Here is a 19,351-nt window from a genome sequence, read left to right on the forward strand (position 1 = left end):
AAATTTGGCCATGAACCAAGCTCCATTTTGACCCCAACGCACTAGAAACGAGTGGCGACTGCGATGCTCGCCGCGAGTGACGTCACTGCTGTTGGTCGCCCTCGCCTTCACTTCATCACTCGCTTCGTGTCGTCGTCTCCCCCCAATTTCCCCGCTCCTTCCTCGCCTGCCCTGCGGTCGCTGCTCGCGGGAACCAGCACAGCAGCGCCCAAGACCCCGTCACCCCCGCCACCCCCCACCGCCACCGGACCACACACCCCACGCGCGCGCGCGCGCGCCTGATTGGTGCTTGTCCGACCGGCTGACCTGACCCCGAGGTCGAGGGAGGACCGGACCCGGAGCAGGCTGCAGCTGCAGTTGCAGTTGCCTGGCAGTGGAGGGGAGGGCCGGTGCGTGGGAGGGGGATGGAGAGCTACCTGGAGGAGCGGTTCGGGGGCGTCCAGCCCAAGAACTCCTCCGAGGAGGCGCTCCGCCGGTGGCGCCGCCTCTGCAGCGTCGTCAAGAACCCCAAGCGACGGTTCCGCTTCACCGCCAACCTCGAGAAGCGCGGCGAGGCGGAGGCCATCAAGCACGCCAACCACGTGCGCCCTCCCTTCCCGATCCTTCCCAGTTCCCACTCCCACCTTCCCTTCCCTTCCTCCCCTCTCTTCCCCCGGCCTCCGCCGGGATCCGCGCTCCGCCGGCGGGATCTGGACTTGGGGCTGCTGCCTGCCCGCTCGCCGCCGTGCTGGATTCGGTGGCCTCGGCAGCGCCGCCGGGATGGTGGCCGTGGCCGTGGCCGTGATTCACCGGCGTGCACGGATGGGGGATTGGGGTTTTCCTAACTGAAAACTAGCACTGTTTTTAGGCCGTCTGTTGCCGAGCATTTTGGGTGTGTTTTTTTTTAACCTTTTGAAACCAAGTCAGCTGCAGGATCAGCCGCGGGGAGCATAAGGCCACTGGGAATAGAGGATGATTGTTGTTCACCTACAAGGGACGGTTGTCGATTCTTGCCCCATTTCACAGTGCCGCAACGACATACCTTAGCTTCTCTGAGTTTGCTCTGTTTTGGTGCTGCCAGTTCGGGAAATCCCGGCCACCAATTGGCTTTGATTACCAGCACATTTTCACTAGGCTGTTGCAGCTGGCTACTATCAACTCCACTCTTACTTGATTAGAACCATAGCATCGAACGGTGTTCCATAACTTTGTCAGCGAATCCCTTAAACGCTGCAGCAACACACATAGCTTTGCCCCCTCCCGTTTCATGATTTTTTTTTTATAGACAATAGACCATATTGGCCCTGCTTTATGTGAAAGCAAAGTATGTTTGCTGGGGTTACCAGCTTACAAGGTTCAGGTACTGGAATGTTAGGCCTCCTCCAATGGTATGAGCTAGTACCTAGCTCTAAGCACTCTAGGAGACAACCCTTCCAATGATCTAGCTCTTAGCACATAGCTCATAATATGAATGACCCACACGTCATCCCCACGCAATCTTGAAGTGCGTGTATGAGACTATCTCTTGATCAAGAGATAGCTCTTCTCTCTCCTATTAAAATATGAGAAAATATTCTATGAGCTAGCTCATATGCAACCATTGGAGGAGGCCTTATGGGAAGCTATTACATAGTAGCTTTTGTTCATCAAAGCTTTCCATCACTATCTACTACACCCTCTAATTCCCGTTTCATGATTTCAGTGGTTAAGCTTGCGATCCGAGCCAGCGTTGGCCTTGCTGCCTTTTTTTTTTCTTCTATAATAATAGATATAGCTTCTGTTCTGCAATGCTTTTAAGAGCATACTCAAGCTCACATTGCTTGTGTGTTGCAGGAGAAGCTGCGTGTCGCCGTGTTGGTCTCCAAGGCTGCGCTGCAGTTTATACAGGGTAATTATGTACCAACCAACAGACAACGCTGCCTTGATTCGTCACACTTTTGGAATTTTTGGACTCCAGATCTTCTATTTTTCTAACACAGCATACCTAAAACCATGTTGCTGAATGTTCAGGTCTCTCACTTCGGAGCGAGTATGTTGTCCCTGAGGAAGTCAAGGCTGCGGGGTTTCAGATCTGTGCCGACGAGCTCGGGTCCATTGTCGAGGGCCATGATAGTAAAAAGCTCATCATCCATGGTGGAGTTAATGGAATTGCGGAGAAACTCGCGACATCGAAAACAGACGGGCTAAGTACAGATGAGGACAGCATTAAGCGCAGGCAGGACATATATGGGATAAACAAGTTCACGGAAAGTGAGATCCGAAGTTTCTGGGTGTTTGTATGGGAAGCTCTTCAAGATACCACTCTTATAATTCTTGCTGTCTGCGCGTTCGTATCGCTGGTTGTTGGCATTGCGATGGAAGGGTGGCCAAAAGGTGCTCATGATGGTCTTGGGATTGTTGCCAGTATCCTCTTGGTTGTGTTTGTGACTGCAACAAGTGACTATCGGCAGTCACTGCAGTTCAAGGACCTGGACAAGGAGAAAAAGAAAATCCAAGTACAGGTTACAAGGAATGGCTTTAGGCAAAGGCTATCGATATATGATCTTCTTCCTGGAGATGTTGTCCATTTAGCAATTGGGGATCAGGTCCCTGCAGATGGGCTCTTCATTTCAGGATTCTCTCTATTGATTAATGAATCTAGTCTAACTGGTGAGAGCGAACCTGTTGCTGTAAGTGAAGATAATCCTTTTCTTTTGTCAGGGACCAAAGTGCAAGATGGGTCTTGCAAGATGCTAGTCACAACAGTTGGCATGCGCACTCAATGGGGAAAACTAATGGCCACTCTAAGTGAAGGTGGGGATGACGAAACCCCACTGCAGGTCAAACTTAATGGAGTTGCGACTATTATTGGTCAGATTGGACTATTTTTTGCTGTTATAACTTTCATTGTCCTTTCCCAAGGGCTATTCAGCAAGAAATACCATGAGGGGCTGCTTTTAAGCTGGTCAGGAGATGAAGCACTAGAGTTGCTGGAGCATTTTGCTATTGCAGTTACCATTGTTGTTGTTGCTGTTCCTGAGGGTTTGCCATTAGCAGTCACGCTGAGCCTTGCTTTTGCCATGAAGAAAATGATGAATGACAAGGCACTGGTTCGTAACTTGGCTGCTTGTGAAACTATGGGCTCAGCTACTACCATCTGCAGCGACAAGACAGGAACGCTGACAACCAATCATATGACTGTTGTTAAGGCCTGCATCTGTGGAAATATCAAGGAAGTTAACGGTTCTCAGAACGCATCGAAGTTATGTTCTGAACTCCCAGAGATTGTTGTCAAAACTCTTCTGGAGTCTATATTTAACAATACAAGTGGCGAGGTTGTATTTAACCAGGATGGGAAATATCAGATCCTGGGCACCCCCACAGAGACTGCTTTATTGGAGTTTGCATTGGCACTAGGTGGAGATTTTAAGGCAAAACGTGATGAAACTAAGATTGTGAAAGTGGAACCTTTTAATTCAACAAAAAAGAGGATGGGTGTTATTCTTGAGCTTCCTGGAGGAGGACACCGTGCACACTGTAAAGGTGCTTCAGAAATAGTCTTGGCTGCCTGTGATAAGTTCCTAGATGAGACAGGTAGTGTTCATCCTCTGGATCAAGCAACCGCTGACAAGCTCAATGGTGTTATTGATAGTTTTGCTGGTGAAGCTCTTAGGACGTTGTGCCTTGCTTATAGGGAAATGGAAGAAGGTTTTTCCATCATGGAGCATATACCATTACAAGGCTACACATGCATTGGAATAGTAGGTATCAAAGATCCTGTCCGTCCAGGTGTGAGGGAGTCTGTTGCTACTTGCCGGGCTGCTGGAATTATGGTGAGAATGGTCACAGGAGACAACATAAATACAGCAAAGGCAATTGCTCGTGAATGCGGTATACTTACTGAAGATGGCATAGCTATTGAAGGACCAGAATTCAGAGAGAAAAGCCTAGATGAACTCCTTAAGCTGGTTCCAAAAATCCAGGTTTGCTGTCTACATGATATCTTAATTCTTATTGACTTTCAAAAACTTTTAACAGTATATCAACAAGTCTCACCTACTGCTGATTCTGTGCGTTAAAGGTAATGGCCCGATCATCACCACTCGACAAGCATACACTTGTAAAGCATTTGCGCACAACATTCAACGATGTTGTTGCTGTTACTGGTGATGGCACAAATGATGCTCCTGCATTGCATGAAGCAGATATTGGACTTGCAATGGGCATTGCGGGGACTGAGGTGCGGATGCTTAATCGTTAGAGACCATATAAAATAATTCATATTCATTAACTAGCAGATATGCCATGGTGGCATGTTTTATACTTTTATTGCTTTATGTGGTACATGCATGTAGGATTTTATTCATCCTTGCTGGACCTTGGTGTTGCTATTTTGATATCATATCCTGCTGGTCTTATCCGTTTCATCCAGGTGGACCTAATATAAGCCTTTTCAGGTTGCAAAAGAGAGTGCTGATGTTATAATTCTGGATGACAACTTCTCTACAATCGTAACTGTTGCCAAGTGGGGACGCTCTGTTTACATCAATATTCAAAAGTTTGTGCAGTTTCAACTGACCGTCAATGTTGTGGCACTATTGGTTAACTTCTCCTCAGCTTGCTTTACAGGTATCCATCCTGGCCCCACTATTCTGTTAACTTCAGAGTTCGGATGTCTTTGCCTAATGATATGTACTTGTAATGCCAGGAAATGCACCACTGACAGCTGTTCAGCTTCTTTGGGTCAACATGATCATGGACACCCTTGGCGCCCTTGCACTGGCCACGGAACCACCTAACGATGACCTGATGAAGAGAGAGCCTGTAGGAAGGACAGGGAAATTCATTACAAATGTAATGTGGAGGAACATTTTGGGAATGTCTTTCTACCAATTTTTCGTTATGTGGTACCTCCAGACGCAAGGGAAAAACTTTTTTGGGCTTGAAGGCTCTGATACCGATGTTGTGCTAAACACAATAATTTTCAACTCATTCGTCTTCTGCCAGGTATGACTACTGCTGCAAATCACTTCCTTTCCACTAGTGATCTGTCTTCTCAGTAGCCATGTCACCGTTGACATCAGCACCTTAGCTTGCGCTAGCAGTTCTACATTTCTCATTTTGTATTATTAGTAAATTCATCGCAACCTTTTCTGTGCATATCACCAAGTCAATTTCATTCGCTTGTCATGCGATATTATTGTTACTGTTAAAAATTGGCAGTCAGAACTCCAACTAGCATTCATTGACCTAACACACTTAGCTACAAAACAGAGCAGGAGATTGATAGCGAGTGCAATTAATTTTGAGGAAAATAAGATCAACATTCTTTCAGGCGTGTTCTCTGCTATTCTGATTTCTATATGCTGTTCCAGGTGTTCAACGAGATAAGCTCTCGGGAGATGGAAAAAATCAACGTGCTCAAGGGCATGATGAAGAACTACGTCTTCATGGCCGTCCTCACCAGCACAGTCATCTTCCAATTCATCATGGTGCAATTCCTGGGCGAGTTCGCCAACACGAGGCCTCTCACGGTGCACCAGTGGATTGCCAGCGTGCTCCTGGGCCTTGCAGGGATGCCCATAGCTGTAGCCATCAAGCTGATTCCTGTTGGCTCGTCATGATCATTGAAGATCCTTATCTACAAAGCACAGATATATTGAGACTGACCAAATTGCATGATATTCTGTGGAGCTGAGCTCTCCGCGCATAAACTTTTGGAATGCATGTGGAGAGCAAGCTTGGGAACAGCTGCTGCACTCTGAAAAGTTTTGTAGCCAGCAATTGTGGTTAGATTGCATCGTATTGTAAGAAGCATTGTGTTTTTGGCACTAGGGTTCAGGGTCAGCTCTGTTAGTGTAGCAGAATTGTAAGATTGGTGCTTAGCCTTTGAAATGGAATTTAGACGTACTCCAGGATATTTATGTGAATCAATGGATGGAAATATGGTTCGTTTGATATTTCCCTTCTTGGTTAAAGCTTTGGTTTGATCTGAACAATTGAGCACGGAAACTTTTTAGGCTAAGGAATACTGGATGAAATCAATATACTTGCTTTATATTTCCATTCACAACATCGTATATGTAAAAATATCTGTAGTAAAATTTGACTGCTCAAATGCCCCCAACTTTACACGGAGAACACATGGCCCAACGGCACGAATCACGCACACATCAGAGTATCGAAAGGCTGCACTAGTCGACTGCTCCTCAACTACAATATACGGTGGCTGGTCCTTTTTTTTTTCCTAAACATATTACAAATGTAGACTTTTACATGCACGCATACATGCTCACCGTTATGTATGCACTCACACTTTACCTCCTATGAACACGTCCGAGAGACTGAATTGGCAGATCTCAAATAAATCTAGTAATCTTAAGATAAACCCTTAATGCATTAGTAGTAAAACAACGTTCCATCCTCAACAAAATCTCAGTTATTTTTGACCCGGAACCAAAGAAGCTTTAGTTCCGGGTCTAAATTCCATAATCTGTGGAGACACCTTCCCGGTTGGTGTTACCAACCAGGACTAGTCTTTAGTCTTGTTTGGTAACACAAACCGGGACTAAAGGTCCCCACAAGTTACTACAAAAGGATTGCATCCCCTAGTTAGTCAGATGTGCTGGGTAGGTGAGATGGTAAGGAAGCTACGCGCAAGGTCTGAGGTCGTGCCACGCATCGCTCACGCGCATATTTCGTGTGGAGAATCGCATGACTTGTGGCTCTAGGGAATTTCTAATATTTTTTTTTGCAAAATCCTTACCAATCGGGACTAAAGATGAACCCGGGACTGAAGATCGGGACATTTAGTCCCAAATGATTAGTCCCGGTTGGAAAAATCGAGATCTATAAGGTTTCTCAACCGGAACTATGGTTTATTTCTCTACTAGTGATGGACTGAGAGGTGGTCCGGTCTGATTTCTGTAATAGTACGAGACATATGAAATTTAATACGAATAAGAAAAGAAAATCAATAATCTTGTTTCATCAAAAAATGCCAGAACGTAAATCTTTCCAATAATACAAGTAATGATCTGACACAACCACTTGGAAATTACCGACAACGAAATGGCTGTAAGTTCATGCGTTAGGGATAAAAACACATTTGATGACAGAAATGGTAAAATGGCACCAGAACACGAGCAAGATTTAGCAATTGTTACAGGGGTGGAGGGCAATTGATGGGGATGCGAGATGGGTAAAGGGTGGAGGGACGGAGGAGGAGAAGAAGAGCAACTGAACGATGCGGGGGTAGCCGAGGGTGCCATGGACTGGGTCACCGGCCGTAGGGAGCTGTGAGCCCATATATAAAAGTGAACCAGTATGTCTGGCGACGGTGGCGATGCAAAGAACACAAAGGCAGGAAATTGGTGACGTAGGGATATTCTATTAGTGTTGCCTAGCAGCATGCAAAAAGAATTATTTTGGCTATCGCATGCATCAACATGGCTAACATGCATGGCTAGCTCGATCTGGCCATTGGGTCCCTATCGTATTTTGCAGTACGTGCATGCTATATCTTTCCAAGAAAATACTGTACGTTCTAAATAGTGGCAGATAAGCGTGAACAAGCAGGATGCTGAAATAAACAAAAAAAAATTGTTCAGAATAAATAAATAAACAGTACTCACTACTACAGAACCCCGTATCATCGCCGGTCCCAAACTGTTCATCACCACCGGTTTAGCGTTTCATTGGATTAGGGTCGGCGGTGATAGGGATTGGTATCACCGCCGGACAAGAACCAACGGTGATACCCTTTTCAAAAAAAAAGAAGGAAAAACCAACAGCCGCCTAGCCCCTACGCTCGCCGGCCGCCCTTGCACCTGGCCCCTACGCTCCGCCCCCTTCCACCGTCGCGACGTGCCCCCACGTCATGCCCGGGCGCCGTCACGATGAGCCCTGCCAGTCGCCGTCGTTCACACATACATAGAGAAAGAGAGAGACGCACCAGGGGGACGAAGCCTGGATGCTGTGACGCCGCTTGGATCTCGCCGCCCGCAGCCGGATTGCTATGTCCGTCATCACCACCTCACCTCAAACCGGCCGCCGCACCTTGCCTCGCCGTAGCTCCTTGCTGCCGTCTCGAGTGGCTCTGTGAGAGTGAGGGGCGAGCGGAGGGGGGAGGGGAGGAGCAGCAAAGGGGCGAGATTCGGGAGTGAGGGGAGGGTGGAGGGAGGGTCGAGACTGAAGAGGGAGGAGAGAGTGGAAGGAGTCCGAGACTGGCGAGGGAGGCTGGAGGGGAGCGCTAGCCGCCGGGGAGAAAGGTGGAGAGAGAGAGGGAGGAGGAGACGCGCGGGGCGCGGGGAGGGAGGGAGAGGATAAGACGCGCGGGGAGAGAGGGAGGCGGTGCGGGAGAGGGGAGAGAGGGCCGGACTCAAAAATTTCGGGTCCGCCTCCCCCTTCACCCTCCCCTGATAGTTTGTTACGTAATACAAATCGACGGTGATGGTATATTATTACCGCTGGCTCCAATTTTTACCGTCGGATCGTATAAAAATTCGACGGGGGTTCACCGAAAACCGGCGCGACAGCTCTTTCTGTAGCCGGCACAGAAATGCATGCGTACGGTAGCTCAACAGATTAAAATATGTAATGGGCCATTGCAAATAATTAACTCAAAGACATACATATAATATATAGCTTTATTGAATGAGTGCACAGGCTGCATATATAGCTAAAAAAATAAAAATAGGTAACAGGGGCATTACAAATAATATAATTAACTAAAAAAACACACATATATATGAATACTAATGATCATGGATGGATGGGCATCGGTGAAAACAAAAAGATAATAAACCAATTAATCATAGGTGAGATGCCATAAACTTAGTGAATATGGCGTGGAGCCGCTGACGAGGGCACCGGAAGCATATATGGAGTTCACCACTCCAGCCCTGGGCATCTCCTTTGTAGGATCCCTGATGTTCTTGACTCCTCCATCATGGCACTCCTGCTGGAAACCCTTCTTCACGCTTTGAAACCAGTCCCCCACGGCTTGAAGATCGAACTCGCCCATCCTCTCGTCGCCTACGGCGTCGAGGGCTCGAGGCGCCTGAGCTTGGCCAGCGGCTCCTTGGCCCCGGCGACGGCTTCCTCGGCCATCCGGGCGCACCCGCCCAGCTTTTACTCCGGGCGTGCGCGGCCGAGCTCGCCAAGGCCCTGAGCTCGGAGACCATGATGGTGGCGGCGGTGTGGGAGGCCCTGATGTAGCTGCCGTACGTTGATGGACGCGGCGAACGGGAGCAGGGAGCTTGCTGCACTCCGCGGCGGCCTCCGGCCTTAGACACGGCATGTGGTGTCGCAGCGGGAGCGGATGAAATCCTGCGGCGCAGGCAGGTTCTGCGTCGCGTCGGCGGCGGCCGTGCGTGGTGATGCCGCGACGGCGGCGAGGATGACCACGAGCACAGGAACGACCGACATGCTGGATCAACAAGCAAATGTACATGACGTCCGATCCGTAACAATAAGTTCCTGGGCCGAGAATGATCACAGCCCATGGAGGACAACATCGGCCTGGGGCCCAATGGGCCATTGTTAGGAAACGCCCAGAACCGTTTTGTAGACTGAAAAAAAAAACTGAAAAGGGAATTTTTGTAGAAAGAATTCTTCAAAATTTAACATTTTCTTTTTGCAATTCCTTCCTAAACCAGCACACAACTGAGACAGATATACTGCTACACATTTAGCTTTGCTCCATCCACAGCGGCCAGGACATGCTGTGTGCATCAGGAGGATCCCAGTCCACGCAACAGGGCATTTGTGCGCTCTTTCCATGGATGGCACGCATCATCCAATACAATTAGCGCATTTGCAAGAAATACTATTCTGAACAAACTAAAAAATCCGAATAAAAGTTCGATTACAAATTACTCTGATGAGTCGTAGAGATGAATTCCATCTGAAAATGACGATACGAGTACATTTATAGTTTTCTATCAGACACTAGTTTTAGAATGTACTGTACCACGGTTCGGTACCGATCGAGTTTTCAAGTACGGATACGAGTAGTAGGAATTGGAACACCGGCCCGTGGGTCAGGTCATCTGGCTGGCGCAGGAACCGAGGCGGAAGAAGGGAATGCCGTGGCTCGCTCTGGCTCTGGCTCTGATCATGTCCCCGATCTCGAGGTTGACCAGACCAGACCGGCAGCTGCACGGCACGGCCTCCTCATAATGTCCACAACGGCAGCCACCACACATTTCGATTAAGGATCGACGGAAATACAGTGTGAGATCATGGTAATTAACACTATCCTAAGACGATCTCAAGTGACCAACCAGATCATGGTTATTAACCTCCTTTAGCACTGTGGTTCAAGAATTTGCGTTCGGTGTTCGGTCTACGTGTCTAGTAAAAATTATAGATCTAAAAATGCTAAAATAATCTCAATTTGTGATGCTCCCTTCATTCTAAATTGTAGGTCATTTTAACTTTTTAAGGTTCATAGATATTATTATACATGTATGTCTAGGTGCATAAGGCCAGTCTCAGTGCACGGTTTCATTGCATAGTTACCAAGACTGAGAATTAGCTAACTGTGCCAGCGGAGTGTCATGGGGATGAAACTCCTCTCACATCTGATGAAACTCTCCTCATAAATGATCTTGCCAAGTTAGCAGAATTGCTGATGTGGTATAAAATTTAATGCCCATGAAACTCTTCTATTGAAACTGGCCTAATAATATTTATGAACCTACTAGTCAAAACGACCTACAATTTGGAACGGAGGGAGTATCATTCTCTTTATCCAAATACTACAATATAAAAATAGATAAACCTTCCCCGTAAAAAAATAAAAATAGGTATATACCTAAGCACAAAATGTATCGATGGTTAGAGTACGACAAGGTAAGAATCGGGACCGCACCCACAGTAGACAGTTCATCGCATTCACAAGCAGTGCCATCACGCAAGAACAACCAAAACAAGCGATACAAAACAAGCCCTAATGTCTCCTTGACCAGATCAGGATTTGTGTGTGTGTGTCACTGTGCTACATGCTGCTCTCATGCTCTCTGTTGCGTGATGCATGGGAAGATATCTTTGTGCTGGCCTCTTTGTCTTTGTGCAGGCTTGTTTCTAGCCTTTAGACCACACCCCAAGTGCTCACCCTTCTGCACAGTAGTGAGCAGCCAGGGCCACACCCTGCCTGCCATTGATGCAAGCCGGCCATCTTTGCCCCAGGCTTTCAGTTGAGAGATGAGACTCACAGCTGTACAAACTCCAACTGCCATACCTCATCCTATTCCTTTGCTACTTCTTTTTTTCCCCTTCAATTTCATGTGGTGCATTTCATACTAGAATCATACAGGCACAAAACTACGAGAAATTAGATCGATGTTTACTCCTAGATAAATCTTTTATATAGGATCCGAGTTTTTTTTACTACACACTGTTCATGTTCATAATAGTCAAGTACTCAAGTGTTGCCAAAAAAAAATGGTGGTTTGCTAGGACCAGGGGCAGCCGGCCATCCAGTGAGGTGGCCACTCACTTCTAGGTGGCAGCTGTGGGACTCCTTTGAACCAGCAAAATTTAACCAAAGCTTTGTCTCCAAGCCTGTTTTTGACTGCATTGGTGACTGAGAAGCTGTGCAGGTTTGCTAACCTTTCTGGATCCTCATGTTTATTCACCCAACGACCGTATGCATATTGCACATCTAGGCTTGGGCAAGCCCAGATTCAGAATGCAGGCAATAGTATATCCTCTGTACACTTTAGATACAAGCTACCAGGTTTGCTGCTATTGGTTGACACAAGCATTATTGTAAGATTATCTTTAGTTGCCCAATGCCCATCTTAACATTGTACAGTTGATTAGTTCAAGAAAATCCCCTAAACATGTTTGATTTGATCTGCTTTCATGCAGTTGCAATTTTATAGTGGTCCATTCTTCTTGACCAGCTCGACCTCCGAGGTATATCATAGATGATAAGTAGATCGGTTTGAATGAAAATAAAAGTATGGTAAGGGAAGTGTTTGCCCAAATTTGGGTGACCATTCTATTCTTAATACAAAGATACATAGTTCATTTCGATACTCTTTCTTTTCTCCCTTTTAGGAAAAAAGATGTTCAAACTTGGGAAATGAAAAATTCGTATTTATATCTTCTCCATCATTTCTTCTTAGATGCCATGGCTTACATTTGATCAGGCATGTGAGGAATTATTCCTATAGAAAAGGGTAAAATTTTCTCTTGGAACACTCATGAACTACAACTGAATTATATTTTAATAAACAGCATGTATTTATTCATCTATCTGAGCTAAACGAACATACCTAATAAACTTTTGCAAATTGAGTTCCATATTCCAAGTGCCAGCTGGCCTACCTTCATAGAAACACTGTTGTCTGTTTGAGAACAGCACAGACGCATTTGTGACCAACTGACCATGTTTCAATGCAAGGAACCGCTTTCCTTTATATAGCAACATTGGAGAAACAAAACAAAGCCATGAAGGCACATGAATGAGAGAGAAAGAGAGAGGATCGGTAAGGCCATGGCTGCAGCAGGCAGCCTGCAGGGGTGGTGGTGGTGGTGGTGGACTGGTGGCTGGCTCTCAGCTCAGAAAGCCACTCCATTGCCCATGGGGGCAGGCCAGGCATTTTCATTGCCAGAGTGCAGAGGCAAAAGCTCTTTTTACCAGCTGTAAGGCAGGGTGCAATGTAAGACCTGCATTAGATAGTGGATGAGGCTAGAAGACCAACTTTATGGTTTAGGGTTTATCATGGGGTGAGATGGAGAAAAATAAAGGCTGTGGATGTAAAGATATCATCATTATTGTATCCATGAAAGTAGTAATATTTTGAGCATGTTTGTTGTTTATCTTTAACCGCATGTGCATGGTGGCACAGTGGTAACCTTCTTTGTTCATTGCATTGACTAATGTATGGGGGTTTGTGTTTGAAAGAGTTTTTTTCTTTGGAAGAGTTACGATAAATCCATGTTTATTACTTGTAATTATCATCTGCGGAATGTAATTCACATACACCTAATGAGCAATTTCCAGAATTGGTATTATACAGGAAAGGTCAAGTATACCATTTGCTGAAAAATGTCACATGCCACAACTTCTTTTTGATAGTTTACTTTGCTCAGAACTTGCAAGTTGCCTCAGTGTGCTCCACATCCTCTTGGTGTAACAAATATCAAACTTGTGCAGCTCCATACCAACCAAATACACAACTACATAAGTTAGAAGTCACATCACCCTAATCTTTTGGCAATTATTGGCCTAAAGTGCTAATCTCCTGTATCTATCTTGTTCATTAATACTCCCATCCATATGCAGCAGCACTTGTCTTCCTTCCCACACAACAGCACGTAGTGTGTTGTTGCATGCTTTGCTCATCATGCACAATAATGTCCAAAGGGCCACAATGTACTTGCTACTAATCATGGTTGACAATGGCTTTCTTTACACACCGGCCATCTCTTCCTTTACTTACATTACTGTGGATTGTGCAAGTTCTGCCTGTGCAATAGTGGGGTTTGGCCAAGATTCATCAAGCATGTGCTAAGCTGGTTGCAATGTAACAGGAAAAAGGTTGCATTGGATCCTCCTGGAGAAAAAAGCAGAGCAAGAAGAACCACTGCCATGGCCCAGCAGAAGTGAATGAGTGACACTGAAAATTGCAGCAGTCGGCAGAACTGATCAAGAAACCTACAGGGAGGTCACACACATGATGCAATCTGATCCATTCCTCAGGAACAAGAGGGGTTACACAAGTACACAGGGTTGTTACAAACCGATGTAACCCAAGCAAGTGCAGAGTGAAACACTCACACATCCACTTGCGCAAGTGAAAAAAGGAAACAGCTCTCTCTCTCTCTCCTCTATAAACAATGGTAAAACCCTCAACCTCAGTGTTGTTACCACTTGTTTTGCAACTTCTCTGCAGAAGCAGCATCTCACCATATGAATGCAAATTGCATTGCAACATGCCATCCACAATGGCTTATCAAACAGTGCAACTTTCAAGTAAAGTTGACTGGAATGTGCCCCATTTGGGCACTGGCATTGGGCTTATTAACCTAAGCTCTCCTCTCCATAGGAAAGCTCAGCCCTCTGCTTTGTTCATCTCTTCCACCTCTCACACAAACCAAACCAATCCAATCTGACAGCAGCCAATGCCAACCCATGGCAATGGCTCAAAGAACCTAAAAAACTTTTTTTTTTTGCAAACATATAAGTTAAAAGAATGAAAATAAAGGGAAGATCAAACCAAGCCCCCCTAGACATCTGGCTAAAAATTGTGTCCCCGGTGGTGCTAGCTTCTCAACGGATGCCCGGCAGCTCCAGCCTGATCCGCTTATTCCTCGCCGCCACCGCCGTCGCAAAGGCGGCGGTGTCGGTAACATCATCAACAAGAACAGAATCATATGTACTAGTGGCAACCTCGTCGGAGCCTGAACATGGCAATGATCTCTTGTTACCCCTCCTGTTCATGCCCCCAACCATCACACTGTAGCAGGCGTGTACATGCTCCTGATCACAGAAACAAACACATTTCTTTTTAACATAAAGATGGTGAATGAAGTGAAGTTCATCTAATTCTAAGTTTATCCGGAGAGAACATTCATATGGTCAAAATGCTAGTACATGGATGTTCAAAGATGCAAGCAAGTGATCAACCTTCTCAATAAGACGAGATGGAGAAAGGTATCTCATCTTGGAATCCAGTGCCTCTTTGGTCAGCAGAGGTCCATAGGTTGCAGCCAAGATAGCAGCTGCAGCCACAGTGGACGGCCTGTGATCAAGCACGCTACCAGCTGCACAAACAAACCAGTCAGTCAGAGCAACGCAAGACAGATCACTGGATGTCAGAAGAGAGAGGAAAAAAAAGATTCGATTTTGATGTGTACGGACAAGAACAACCTTGGGCCGTGGCGAAGATGAAGCCGATGGCCTTGAGGGCGGCGCCGGCGCCGGCGCCGCCGTGCGGGTGGAGCCGGGAGGAGAAGCAGGGGAGGAAGTCCAAGGGCGTGACGGCGCCCATGCGCCACCCGAGCGTGGACAGCACGAGCAGCTCCATCCGGCGGATGGACGCCGGGCAGAAGTCGTAGCCGCCAGCGTCGAACTCCGACAGCGCCGGCGCCTGGCACTCCTCCATCTTGGCGGCGACGGACACGCACGCCACGGACAACAGCCGCGCCGCCCACGGCATCGCCTCCCTCTGCAACCACCAACGCAATGCCCGGCGTCATTGGCATTCAAAAGCAGAGGCCTTTTCCTTTCTTTTTTTAAGGAAAAGAAAACTTTTTTAATCTTAACAGCGGCGGCGCGGTTAGATAGATTACGTCGACGCGTCGCCGGAGAAGGAAGCTGTCAAAGTAGGCGATGGCGAGGTACGCCGTCCGGTGGCCGAACCCGAAGTACCCGCGCGTCTGCAATGGCGAACGATGCAATCAGATGCCATGCGAATCTAATGGAGCTTAGCTAATCGGGAGAGAGGCGGATGCTCACTTCAAGAATCCACTTGACGGCGGCGAGGCGAGCTTGCCGGAACCACTCCTCGGAGACGACGGACTGGCACTCGCCGTCCACGTCGCCGTCGCCTTCGCAGTCGGCGGCGGAGTCGGAGGAGGAGCAGCAGAAGCTGGCCTCCTTGAACACCAGCTGCTCCAAGTACTCCTCCTCTTCCTCCTCGTCACCGGCATTGTAGGGCGAGAAGAGCACGCCGTCGTCGACGGAGCCGTCGCCGAGGTCGGCGCCGTCTTCCTCGCAGGTGAGCGAGAACGCGCACGCCGACCAGTCCTCCGCCGCCGCCGCCTCCACCGGCATCATCTCGTCACCACGGTTAGTCAGTTAGTTACAGGACACGTCGAGCAAGCGAGAAGCCAAGAACCATGCGCGAGGGGCGCGAGCTCTGGAATCTCCGATGCTGCGGTGGTCGCCGGCGAGGTGGCGGCGGCGGTGGCGGGCCGTGGCAGAGGCCGGAGGGGACGAGAGTGAGATGGCAACCGAAGCCTCCTCCCCTCTATTTAACCGGCTCTCGCTTCACTAATTTTTTAACCGTTCTTTGTTTTTTTTCGTGTTCCTGTGTTACCTTCTGGCCTCTGCAATTCGGATATGTATCGACAGTTTTGGTAAGGGTGGTAAAATTTGACAGTTTTGGTAAAGTTTTTTCACCTGGGCTAAGAGTACTATACAACTACGGCCTGGCGTATGTGAAGTGCATTCATGTATTTGTGCACCTGTCACCTTAATTAATGACCATTTACTCTAAAGAGTGACACTGATCATACTTTATGATTGTACTTTCAGCACTCTACAAATTTTCATTTATTAGCTACTCTGCAATCATATTTGTAATGCTCACTATTTTTTCACATAGGATTTGTAACCAACCATCGGCGCTTGGTTAGGTATCCATGCTTGGGATATTTGAGTTTGCTAAAGCACTTCTAAACACAATAAAGAATACGTGGCATATAATGCATTATCGCTAGCAACTAAGGGCCTATTTTTTAATTTTTTATTTCAGACCCGTTGAATTCGCTACCAGGGGAGTTGAACCTAGGCTTGCTAGGTGCTATTCAGGTACTTTAACCACTAAGAGCTTATTTTGGTTGAGCTCCTCCTAAAATCATGTCTGAAAGCAATCCTCTATGATTCTCTAGGTTAATTTTTAGTATGAAGTGTTGCTGTGCAAGAAGTGAATTCCAAAAGTTACTTTTTTTTTCCAGCTCCTAGTCTCTAGTTCATTTTAGAGATTCAGTTCACATAATTAGTGAATCACTTCTCTGCAAAAATACTACCTGAAAGCTGCTCTAGGAGCTCTATCAAACGTACCCTAATCAATCTTTCTATCGTGTATATATACCATGTGAACGTCAGAGAGGAAACCTTATGAAGTTAGTAAAGTAGCATTCGCTCCACTTTAAATGTGGTTCTTTTCAATGTTATCCTAAGTCAATCTAATTTTAATTTATAGAAAAATCACCAACATCTACATTATCAAAAATTAGTTTCATTAACCGGGTGTTTGGTTCCACGGACTAAAGTTTAGTCCCTGTCACATCGAACGTTTAGATACTAATTAGGAAAACTAAACAGGAGCTAATTATAAAACTAATTGTACAGATGGAGACTAATTCGCGAGACGAATCTATTAAGCCTAATTAGTTCATGATTTGACAATGTGATGCTGCAGTAAATATGTGCTAATCATGAATTAATTAAGTTTAATAGATTCATCTCGCGAATTAGCTTCCATCTGTGCAATTGATTTTGTAATTAGTTTATATTTAATACTCCTGATTAGTATTTAAACATTCGATGTGATAAGGACTAAACTTTAGTCCGTGGAACTAACACCCCCTAAATCAATTATGAAACGTATGTTGACAGTGTATTTATCTGATTGGTATATGTCAATTTATTTTTCCATAGACTGATCAAGTTACAAAACTAAAATTACTGGTTTAAGATTCTATCCTTGTACAATGGATTTGGCATACAAGATTATCCATTTAGTATGCAACAGTGTGCCTCCAACTGTCCATACGCTCATCTCAAAAAAAAAAAAAACAATATCCACACGCTCCACCTGACAAGCATGCTTACTCCTGGCCTGGTGCTTCTTTTTCAGATAAATAGATTTCTGGTCCCTGGAAAACCCTACTAGAATCTAATCTAGTAGTGATGTGGAAAAGGCAGGCTGCAGGCTCCATATAATACAGGTAAAAAAAGGCGGGATTTGTTTGAGAGGCCAATCTCAACCACCTCCCAGCATCATCCCTCCCAAAAATCTTTAGTGCATCCAAAAACAGGTAGAAATCAAATCGCAACGCTCTTCGCCTCCTCCTGAAGAAATGCACAAACAGTGAGACAAATCACCCGGTTTGCGGGCCCGGGGCCCCAAATCCATTCAGAAAAAAAGCAGAGCCATTCTTGAAAGCGAGCAATGCAAGGGACATAATACGGACACAGCGTGGCATCTGCTCAGGGATCACGCGACTAATCTATAGCATCTTGCAACACCACATTTCGCACCTCATCACAAACCCACCCATGCATGAAGTTTCATCCCATCACAAACTTCACCACAGTACCCAAAGAAACAAAAACCGGTGAAATTCCACGGAATTTAAACCTCTGAAAGATTCACTTCGACCAAGAAACGGTGAAATTCCATGGAATTTAAACCTCGCAGCGTGCACCATGCTCGTGAACTAGGGCAAGCTAGCTGTCTCCAAGGTCGCTGTCATGCTACATCCAGAAGCTATTAATCATATGTAGATATGTACATGTATACAAATATGAGGTCACATGAGAGGGGGCGAGGGTGCAGCAGCGAGCAAAACGCATGATTCCAGGGCCGGTGTCCCGGACTAGCCCAGTTCTACACGCATCGTCCAAGATGCGGATTCATCAGTACCGCCCCGATTGCTGCCATCCGAATAACAAAATACGGCGAAGGGGAAGGTGCCAAGATTTGGCCAGAGCTCACTCACTGAGATCAAGGGGGAGGCAGCGGCCATGGATGGGATGGGATGGGATGGGATGGACTGGACTGGACCACCGTACCGGCGTTTGCGTCTGGTGATCCATCGGCGACGGCGAGGCTCGGGCAACAGGACGAGCGAGAATCCGCGCCTGAAAACGAAGGGTGAGCACAGGATTGGATCATCACAAGCGTCAAGGATTTCAGATGAAAGTGGGGGAGAAAAACAAATCGCAAATTGCAGTGTCGGGAAGTTTGAGATCTGACCTGAATCGTTTGTTATTACATGGACTGTCTGAAAGCTCTGAAACATTCAAATCCAGCCGAGTGACTTCGATGATGGACCAAGAGCTTCTTCAGATTATGAGCAAGTTTAGCTGAAGGGCGGGATTATATTATATCAGATTTGTTGTCGTTCAACATGCATGGATTTGCAGAAATTGTAGAAATTTCTGCAGGAAATCAAAGTTTCAGAGTTCACTGCTGCTGGCTCTCGCTGCCGTGTTGATCCACTGTGACCGACGGTCCTGCATATGGAACCAACCAGCACGCTGCATTTAAAGATTGTACAAGCCATGCTGAGCACCAATGTCGTCTGCGGTGGACAATTGTACATGAATGGTACAAACCAGCCATGACATTTGAATTCGATTTCATCGACATGCATTTATGCATTGCAAGCCAGCAGGTATGTGTCACGAATCAAGCAACCCATGACACATCTTGTCAAGTTTGCTACAGAGCCCTGCATAGCCCAGCCCTGAATTCAGGCACCCCAGCCCCCACAGTAGTGTGTACATCCCACTATTCAATAATTCAAGAATCAAGCCACAAGTGTTGACTAGAACCTCACCACTCTTTCGAATTATCACTAGAATTAGGCAAACCTAATGCAGATGAGGTGATAACAGCAGCAACTAGCAAGTAAACAAGAA

At 46.5% G+C, this 19,351-nt stretch overlaps 2 protein-coding genes and 1 long non-coding RNA gene across 3 annotated transcripts; 1 reads left to right on the plus strand and 2 right to left on the minus strand.

Annotated features, from left to right (window-relative positions):
• Positions 1-102: 102 nt before the first annotated feature.
• LOC117847260 (calcium-transporting ATPase 10, plasma membrane-type) lies at positions 103-5,918 on the plus strand. The gene is made up of 7 exons (XM_034728435.2): positions 103-581; positions 1,813-1,867; positions 1,990-3,941; positions 4,040-4,198; positions 4,416-4,587; positions 4,667-4,965; positions 5,334-5,918. Exons 1-7 carry the CDS (start codon positions 405-407, stop codon positions 5,580-5,582), a joined length of 3,063 nt encoding a protein of 1,020 aa, XP_034584326.1. The 5' UTR covers positions 103-404; the 3' UTR covers positions 5,583-5,918.
• On the minus strand, positions 5,238-8,517 carry LOC140222401 (uncharacterized). The gene is made up of 2 exons (XR_011897915.1): positions 7,913-8,517; positions 5,238-5,599 (listed from the first exon to the last, which is right to left on the minus strand). It is a non-coding gene; the product is annotated as an uncharacterized lncRNA (long non-coding RNA).
• Positions 8,518-13,650: 5,133 nt separating this feature from the next.
• LOC117846855 (cyclin-D5-2) lies at positions 13,651-15,933 on the minus strand. Its single transcript, XM_034727954.2, has 5 exons — positions 15,434-15,933; positions 15,268-15,354; positions 14,846-15,143; positions 14,603-14,739; positions 13,651-14,455 (listed from the first exon to the last, which is right to left on the minus strand). The coding sequence occupies exons 1-5, from the start codon at positions 15,752-15,754 to the stop codon at positions 14,246-14,248; spliced, it is 1,053 nt and encodes a 350-aa protein (XP_034583845.1). The 5' UTR covers positions 15,755-15,933; the 3' UTR covers positions 13,651-14,245.
• Between the last annotated feature and the right edge of the window lie 3,418 nt (positions 15,934-19,351).

This window comes from Setaria viridis, chromosome 3 (genome assembly GCF_005286985.2).
Source record: "Setaria viridis chromosome 3, Setaria_viridis_v4.0, whole genome shotgun sequence".
In the NCBI taxonomy this organism is placed as follows: Eukaryota; Viridiplantae; Streptophyta; class Magnoliopsida; order Poales; family Poaceae; genus Setaria; species Setaria viridis.